The sequence below is a fragment of the Babylonia areolata genome, chromosome 10, assembly GCF_041734735.1.
Source record: "Babylonia areolata isolate BAREFJ2019XMU chromosome 10, ASM4173473v1, whole genome shotgun sequence".
Classification (NCBI taxonomy): Eukaryota; Metazoa; Mollusca; class Gastropoda; order Neogastropoda; family Buccinidae; genus Babylonia; species Babylonia areolata.
This window is the reverse complement of record NC_134885.1, coordinates 8,243,513-8,253,512: the sequence shown is the minus strand read 5'-3', so window position 1 is coordinate 8,253,512 and position 10,000 is coordinate 8,243,513. Positions and strand designations below refer to the sequence as shown.

Genomic DNA, 10,000 nt, shown 5'->3' with positions numbered 1-10,000 from the left:
ACCTGGCTGGCGCTGGTGTCCTCCTCTTGCTCCCCCCTCTCCCCAGTGGACACAGGGGTCGTCTTGCTCAGCCTCCCCCGCATGGGCAGCGCCCCTGAAAAGCGACAGGCGGTCCAGCATTGTGGAAGGGAGACCACCAGGGGCACGCACTGATAGGGACATGGATCAGAGATTAACTCACTCAGTACGGCCAGTCCTCTCTTCTCCTCTACACAGACCCCTCGGATGTCCAGTGGGTGTCTGAATGACCCAACCTTTAGCTTCCGTCTTCAGAATTGTGGTATTCTCTGTCAACATTCACCTCTTCAGTATAACAGCCTTCCGCTTGCAATATTTTGATGATGGTAATTGGGGCGAAGCGCTGTTAACGTCGTCCCTTTCGCCGTTCGTATGGAGAGAGTTAAAGGACCAAGGGAACTGACAAGTGGAACAGCTGAACGGTTGATTTGCGGCGTGTACACGACCTGACTGAAAGCCTCCGCGAACTTGGAAGATCCTGCAAGCGCTTCAAGGACACCTTGAAGACAAACCTCAAAGACAGTGACATAGACATCGCTTCCTGGAAAACTGATGCCCTTGACCGCTCTCACTGGAGGATGCTGTGCTCTAGTGGCATAAAGACGTTTGAAAACAAGAGAACGCTGGCCATTTAGGAGAAGCGTGAGCGAAGGAAGCAGGGTTCAACTTCTGGAGACGTTTTCCCTTGTAACAACTGTGGGAAGTGCTGCGCATCCAGAATCGGCCTCTTCTCCAATATGAGGACACACACCGACAGATAAGCCTGCCTCTCTACTCATCCGTCGGACCGACGGGAGACTCGTGTTTGCCATTGCATCATATGGGAGTTGTGAGTGTGTGGGGGATGGGGGATGGAGTGGGGCCTCGGGGGCGGGGATGGGGGCCCGGGGGCTGTGTGCGTGCATGTGTGTATGTGTATATACGTATGCTGTCATAACTGCTGTGGTGTTTCTATAAAAAAAATATTAAAAAAATCATGACGATGTTAACGAAAATGCACAGACCTCACTATTTCACTAGTATATTTATGTCACGAAAATTAAGGACGTAACGCCAAGCCAAAACTGGGGGTCTCGCAACATGATCACTGCATGGTGCACATCAGAACAGATCGATGTCCCAAAACCTAACCAGATTCACCCTTGGCGCCTTGGTTACTAAGAAACGGTTACAGCAAATCACAATGAATGTCACGCTTCCACTTTTTCTTGTCTTTTTTGTTTGTTTGTTTGTTTGTTTTTGACTCACTTGTGTAAACAAAGTGAGTCTATGTTTTAACCCGGTGTTCGGTTGTCTGTGTGTGTGTGTATGTGTGTCCGTGTTTCTGTGTGTCCGTGGTAAACTTTAACATTGACATTTTCTCTGCAAATACTTTGTCAGTTGACACCAAATTTGGCATAAAAATAGGAAAAATTCAGTTCTTTCCAGTCATCTTGTTTAAAACAATATTGCACCTCTGGGATGGGCACAAAAAAAATAAAAAAGAAGCCTAATTATATGCAAACTGCATTTACTGTTATATTTATATTTTTGTATTCTCTAAACTTGGCACTTTGATCTGATATTCTGACCCAACAACAGGAGGAGTCATTATTATCATTTTTTGTTCAAACAGGAACTTCTTTTGCTAAGCATGGAATTTTTATTTATTTTTGCAAACGTTTTGGTGCAGAGAGTAAAAAAAAAAGGGAAATTACTCTGTAATTAATGCTAAGGGGCTTAATTTATCACAAGTGAGTCTTGAAGGCCTTGCCTCTCTTGTTTATTTTTGTTTTTTTACCTCACTTGCCTGCAAGTCCACTGAGCACATTTTCATTCTTTTCTTTTCTTCATTTTTTGCTTGTAGTTTTGTTGTTTGTTTGAAATGCTCTACGTGTGTGGCTTCCTTCATTGGCCAAATAAAAACCGGAGACGAAAAAATAAATAAATAAATGAAAAGAGTGAGAGAAAAACCACATTCATTCACAATTCTACATCTGTGTGCTTTTATAGTCATGGACAGTTTCTGTAACCTTTGATATTCAATGAATGTTCACACATATCTGGGGTTTTCCTTGCCCTAGCTAGTGTATATCATTAAAATTGTTTTATGTGTGTCTCTTTTTAAGCACTCCCACACTCAATGCGTGTATGCGTGTGTTCAAGTACGTGACTCTGCGTGTGTGTGTGAGTGCGTGTGCGTGTGTGTGTGTGTGTGTGTGTGTGAAGATGCATGTGTGCATGTGTGTATGTGTCTGTGTAGCATGCGTGCGTGCGCAGCGTGAATGCTTGCGCGCGTGCGTGCGTGCGTGTGTGCGTGCGTTGTGACAAAGCCATCTCACCTCTTTTGGCATTGGAGCGTTGAGACAGAAGGTTCCTCCCGTCCTCCAGGGAACGCCGGAGTTCTTCCCCTTCCGAGCTGCGGCGCCCAGCGGGTTGGGAGTCGGGCGTGGCGCCGTGTTGCCCGGCAACCGCCGCGGGTAATGGCATGCCCCTGGCGATGTTGGGCAGGACGGGAGGTCCCGGCTTGTTCCGCACCGTTCCCAGCAGTCGGGTGCTTTCACGGCTGTGTGAAGAGACAAGACAAGACAAGACTAAGGCTAAGACAAGACAAGTTCTTTATTTCGAGGATAATAGATAAGCACTGGTGTGCTTTTTTTTGCTTTTTTGCTTTTTTTTTTCTACATCCAGTCCCCGCCCTGAATAGGGTCTACACTACACAATACTAAATAAAAATGAAAGCATGAAAACATGGTGTTAGCAGAGATACATAACAAAGAAGAAAAAAAATGATAATAAATAAAATAAAATAAAATAAAACAAAACAAACAAACAAACACACACACACACACACACACACACACAAACACACACACACACACACACACAACAAACACACACACACACACACACACACACACACACATGGCATACAGGAACAAGCATGGTATTAGTAAAATATATAGGAGAAAAAATGAACAAAATGAACACAACATACACCGCAAGAGAGTTGTAGGGAGGGGGGGTGGGGTGGGGGGGGGTTACGATTACAGGTTGTGTGAGAGAATGGAGTGAAAGGAAAGGAGGGAAGGGATGACGATAACGATAACGATAAGGCGACAACGATAACGATCTTTTATTATTCAGCTTAGGGCCAAAGCCCCTTTTACTGAAAGGGATCACACGAGAAAATAAAGAAAATGACATGACACAATAAAAGAAAGGTCACACAAGAAAATAAAGAAAATGACATGACACAATAAAGAAAGGTCACACAAGAAAATAAAGAAAATGACATGATACAATAAAGCAAGATCACACAAGAAATTAAAGAAAATAACATGAGAAGAGGATGTTGAATCATTCAATATAATAAATAAATAGATAAATAAATAAATAAATAAATAAATAAATACATAAATATTCTTACTGGCCCATGGCAATGGGTGTGATGGGTACTTTTCCGTTTCCAGCAGACACTTATTAAACAGCACAGGGAAAAGCATGTTCTTTTTTTTTTCTAAAACAACCAATGCATAAGTAGAGAGAATGAATCTACCATTTTCTGTATAAATTCAGGGATAAGAAATAGTCAACTGATCAACAGCAAGCCCGTGCCCTGAATCCCACAGAAAATATAGGCATTATCTCCCATTCCCACTGACAGTATTAATTTTATTATCTCCCATACCCACTGACAGTATTTATTACCTCCCATCCCCAAGTGTTCATCGTTTCTCAATCAAATTGACAGTTGACATTTATTTATCTCCTATTCACACTGACGGTCAGCATTATCTTCCATTTCCAACATACTCATCTCATGGCAAGACAGACATGATATCCAAGTCACAGTCTATCCTCATGTGTCTAAATGTAGTGTAATATCTTATGCCTGTTCTCTTACTTAATGCATGTGAATGATCATGATCGACTTCATATTCAAGCATTCTTAATGCATCTATATTAAATGTCAGTGAGAATGTAATTACTACATGTGTATGATGGTGATCATTATAATACTATGGGAGGTTCACATCAATTTTGTATCAATTTTTTTCTGGTCTTAAAGCCCACCTCTTCCCAAAATAGCCTCCCTTCCCTGCCTCTTCTTTGCCTTCAGTTTTTCCAGTTTAAGAGTTATGCATGCGTGTGAATGACTGGTGTGAAAGCAGTCTGATTTGTCTCTGCACAAGATTCAGCACTATATAAATACAATAATTTATTTTTTTTAAATTAATTGAAATAATTTTTTTGTATTAATATTCAATGATTGCGATTCTCGTGTGTTGTTTCTGAAGCATACATCACATGTGTGATTTTTCATACTGGGATGATACATGGCTGCTTTTAGTTTCAAGTTTGAAGTTTTAATTATCCTTTCACTCCCACTGGAATATGGAGGATTACTGCAAAATAATCTTTTCATGCCCAGAACAAACATTTCCAACTACACAACAATGTCACATAAAAGTTGAGAAAACACAAATGTCTTTTAACTCCAAAAGTATAGCTAGGCAACATTTGCAAATCTAATCATCTTATTTACAGCTAAAATGACTTTTTTTTTGCCTCCTTTGAGCATAATACAAAAATTAAAAAACAATTTTGAAGACAAATATTTTTTTTATCATATCTATTTCGTAACTGATCATAATTGGGACATTCCATTATAAAATGAAACTCATCCCCAATCACAGACATGTTATAAACCTTACAAAGCTGTACACATACATGCGCATGATCGTATAACGCAGGAAACAAATGATAAGTGTCTAAAGACAGCTCTCGGTCTGTTCCACCCTGGCAGGCAGCCTGTTGTGCAAATGACACCATGTTTGAAATGCACTTAAGAGTAGGTTTCTGATCGAAAATAGGCACTATATTATAAGTATCAATAATACGTGACAAGAGTATTCTGTATTCACTGACCCGTGCAGAAGGGACGGAGTGTATCGCCCGTTTTCGATGTCCTGAATCACCTGTCTCTCCACTCTCCGTGACCTCTCCGACGTTCCCACCAGCCCTGGTCGGCTTGTGCCTGCTCCTGTGTGGACACACACACACACACACACACACACACACGTTTCAAGTTTTAATTATCCTTTCACTCCTATCGGAGTATGGAGGATTACTGCAAAATACTCTTTTCGTGCCCATAACAAACATTTCCAAATACACAACAATGTCACATAAAAGTTGAGAAAACACAAATGTCTTTTAACTCCAAAAGTATAACTAGGCAACATTTGCAAATCTAATCATCTTACTTACAGCTAAAATGACTTTTTGGCCTCCTTTGAGCATATTACAAAAATTAAAAACCGATTTTGGAGACAAATATTTTTTAGGAACATATCTATTTCGTAACTGATCATAATTGGGACATTCCATTATAAAATGAAACTCATCACCAATCACAGACATGTTACAAACCTTACAAAACCGTAACTCTCGTGGTATGCCTTTGTGTCTCCCTGTTTCTATTTCCAGCTTATGATTACTACTTCGAAATCTGAAGAAGCTGATAACATAATTATCAGGCATTTGACTTATATATTTTTCTCTACCAAATCCACTTTTGAAATTTCGATAAAACAAACATTTACTACTCGCCTCTTGAGCATGTCTCCATAGATTTTGAAAACTATCTCTCAATGTTGACATTCTTGCAGAAAGATTCCCTCTCCAAGAAGAATTGACCATCTCAAACACAGTCATACCCTGCTTCTATTAAAATTTGTCTGATACAACTCATCCATTTTGAAGAATAAATACCATTTCGATATAAGTCAAGTAATATCAAATATATTTTCCCAGAATATTTTTCTGTGTTTGATATTACTAAGCTGGTCCAAAATCGAAGTAATCTCATTTTCACACACACACACACACACCAAATACAGTTGAATGAAAAAAGAAGTGTTGACTCCTACTTTCCCAGTAAATTTTGTGTTCCTATCCAATAAGAGGGGTATAATACTTTATTGTAAAACAAACCAGTGTTAGTTTCAGTTGTACAATTTTCTTTTCTTCTTCGTAAAGTAAGTATTAATTTATTTTGTAGCTCTCCCCCCGCAACCTCCAGAAAAAAAGAAAAAAGAAAAATCAATAATGATAACAATGATGAAGAAGAAGAAGGACAATAACCTTTTTTTTAAAAAAAAATAATAATAAATAAATAAATAATGCCAGTTTCAGATAACTCTCTTGTTGCCATGGGTTCATTTACGTGTGCTACACACACAACCTCAATGTATTGTGTCATCTGACTGACTAGCATCCAGACCATGACTCAATGTGTAGGGGCGAGGGAGCATGGGATTCGATTCTGCACCCTCAGAATCAGATTCTCGTTTCCAAGGCAGATGCATTTCCACTGGGCCATGATTCCACCATTCAGTTGCAGCCCACAACTAAAGTTTCAGTTTCAGTTTCTCAAGGAGGCATCACTCAATATTTGTTCATTAAAAAAATAAATACATTAAAAAAAAACTATTAAAAAAAAAGTAGGATTCAAACCCAGGCTCTCACGGACACTGTATAGGCAGATACACGTCTTAACCACTCTGCCACCTTGCCCCCACCTTGTTCATTGCTCCACAGCTAAAGAAGAATAAGGAGAGGAAGAAGAAGTGTGTATATGAGAGATGGCAATACTTACGCCCTGCCTGGCCCCCTCTCTGAGCCCCCAGTGGATTTGGCGACATACCCTGCAACACATTCACACACACAATGACATAACCTGCAACACGTTCACACACACAATGACATACCCTGCAACACACAATGACAAACCCTACAACACATTCACACACACAATGGCAAACCCTGCAACACATTCACATGCATAATGACATACTCTGCAACACATTGACACACACAATGACATAACCTGCAACACATTCACACACACTATTACACTCCCTGCAACGCATTAAAACACACAAAGACATACCCTGCAACACATTCACACACACAATGACATACCCTGCAACACATTCACACACACGATGACATACCCTGCAACACATTCACACACATAATGACATACCCTGCAACACACAATGACAAACCCTGCAACACATTCACACACATAATGGCATACCCTGCAACACACAATGACAAACCCTGCAACACATTCACATACATAATGACATACCCTGCAACACACAATGACAACCCTGCAACACATTCACACATACAATGACATACCGTGCAACACATTCACACACACAATGGCATACCCTGCAACACATTCACACATACACAATGACATAACCTGTAACACATTGACACACACAATTACACACACACACACAATGTATGACGGTCGTGTATGATAGTCAGTTGTGTCTGACTATGACCATCAGAACAGCAGAGGAGGCAGTCAACTGCTTGCCCCGACTATCTAGGCTAGAATTTGACTATAGTGGAGAGTGTCTTGCCCAGGTTACAATCCCCACTCTCTCGGCCAGGAGGGTTTTAGGACAGTCGGCATTGGGATGATTCCCAAAGAGCCAGCTAGACCCCCCCCCCCCCCAAGGCTGCAGCACTAAGAGCCAGTGCAATCTTGCCTCCTAGTTTGAGGAGTCTTAGTCCTTCACAAAAGACTTCCCATTGCAGTGGAGTGGAGAAACCATTGATCATACAGCTCTCACTTTACTGTTGGCCCATCTGTAAGTCTATGTCAATCTGTGATGTAAGTTGAGTGTTGGGCCCGACACACATATACCCTGCAACACATTCACACACATACACACACACACACACACAAACTTTACATTCAAGTTGATTTGGCAACAGACCCTGCAACTGCCTGCAAGTTCTAAAAAAAAAATGCTAAAAAAAATTAAATGTACATAAAACAGTACATGTGCATGTACAATCACAAACACAAATTTGTCAATTCATACAGAGAGTAACAGCGAGCAAGCGAGCGACAGTGAGAGAGAGAGAGAGAGAGAAAGAGGGGGAGAGAGAGAGAGGGGGGCGAGAGAGAGAGGGGGAGAGGGAGAGAGAGAGAGGGAGAGAGAGAGGGGGAGAGAGAGAGAGAGAGAGAGGGAGAGAGAGAGGGAGAGAGAGAGAGACCCAAACTTGAATGTTTTATTTAGGGTAAAAGGATACGCCACAATGTCCTTTTCAATATGTGTCTCACAACAATATACTACTACTACTACTACTACTACTAATAATAATAATAATAATGATTTTCTTAAAATATTTTCAAATACCAAATCAAGAGAGACAGACACAGAGACAGACAGACACAGACAGAAAGACACACACAGAGACAGAAGGAATACAACAAACCACCAACCACCTCCAGATAACCCACCCCCTCCCCCAACCAACCCACCCACCCACCCACCCCATAAAACCAACAACAAAACACACACACACACACACACACACTCACTCACTCACATCAAAAATCACTTCCCCCCCTCGGCGCCGGCGAGAAGCAGGACTCTCATCCCTCCCGGAGGAGGAGGAGGAGGAGGGCAACAGCCTTGACCCTTGACCTTGACCTTGACCTTGGCCCCCTTCCCGACTGCCCGCCACACCCGTCCTCACAGGGGCCAGCTCAGGGGCGGCGTTGTTCTGGGTGGCCTCTGTCCAGGCCTCCTTGAGGAGGGTCTTCAGCTTGCGGGTCTTGGCCAGGTCCACAGGGGTGAAGCCCCGGTCGTCTGTCAAGGTCACGTCGGCTCCCCGCTCCAGCAGGGCCACGGCCGTGCACTGGTTGTCGTTGTGGGCCTGGGGATGGTTTTGAGTTTTATTTTATTTTGTTTTAAGTTTAGTTTATTGATTTATCGATTTGTTTGTTTGTTTGTTTAGTTGGTTGGTTGGTTGGTTAGGTAGGTAGGTAGGTATTTAGTTAGCAAGGTAGCTAGTCAGTTAGTCATAGTCACGGCCGTGCACTGGTTGTCATTGTGTGGCTGGGGAATGAGTTTGAGTTTCGTTTTAGGGGTTTTTTGGAGGTGTTTTTCTTTTGTTTGTTTGTTTGTTTGTGTGTTTAGTTAGTTAGTTAGTTAGTTAGTTAGTTAGTTAGTTAGTTAGTTAGTTAGTTAGAACCATGTGTATGTTTATATATCTGTGTGTGTGTGTGTGTGTGTGTGTGTGTGTTTGTGCATGTGCGTGCGCGTGTGTGTGTGTGTGTGTGTGTGTGTGTGTGTGTGTGTGTGCAATGCATGTGTAAATATGTATGCAGGTGGACAATCATGTACGTGAGCATGTGTGAGCGTGTCTCTGTACGTGTTTGTGCTTCTGTGTCTGTCTTTGTAAGTGTCCGTGTCTATGACTGTGTGACTGTGTATGCATGCATGTCTGCATCTTTCGTCTGTACATACATCTGTACTACCACCACCACCACCACACCATCACAACCCACCACCACCACACCACCACCACCACACACCACCACCACACCATCACACACCACCACCACACCATCACAACCACCACCACCACACCACCCACCACCACCACCATTCACCCACCACCTCAACCACCACCATCACCACACCACCACACCATCACCACACCACCACCACCACACCACCACCACCCACCACCACCATAACCACCACCACCACCATGACCACCAACCACACACCACCATCACCACCACACCACCACCACCACCCCACCACCACCACCACCACCACCACCACCACACCACCCACCACCACCATAACCACCACCACCACCACCATGACCACCAACCACACACCACCACCACCACACCACCACCACACCATCACAACCACCACCACACCATCACAACCACCACCACCACACTACCCACCACCACCACCATTCACCCACCACCTCAAACACCACCAACCACACACCACCACACCACCACCACCACACCACCACCCACCACCACCACCATACCACCACCACACCACCCACCACCACCATAACCACCACCACCACCACCATGACCACCAACCACACACCACCACCTCCACCACACCACCACCACCACCACAACCAC

At 42.9% G+C, this 10,000-nt stretch overlaps 1 protein-coding gene across 1 annotated transcript in view; it reads right to left on the bottom strand.

Annotated features, from left to right (window-relative positions):
* The window catches only part of LOC143286754 (uncharacterized), a 121,975-nt gene that overhangs the window by 30,245 nt on the left and 81,730 nt on the right, over nt 1-10,000 (bottom strand). The window contains exons 8-12 of the mRNA XM_076594489.1: nt 8,425-8,754; nt 6,662-6,710; nt 4,930-5,044; nt 2,340-2,563; nt 1-94 (exon numbers count right to left, since the gene is read on the bottom strand). Coding sequence (XP_076450604.1) covers nt 1-94; nt 2,340-2,563; nt 4,930-5,044; nt 6,662-6,710; nt 8,425-8,754 — 812 coding nt within the window. The remainder of the gene's footprint in view (nt 95-2,339; nt 2,564-4,929; nt 5,045-6,661; nt 6,711-8,424; nt 8,755-10,000) is intronic.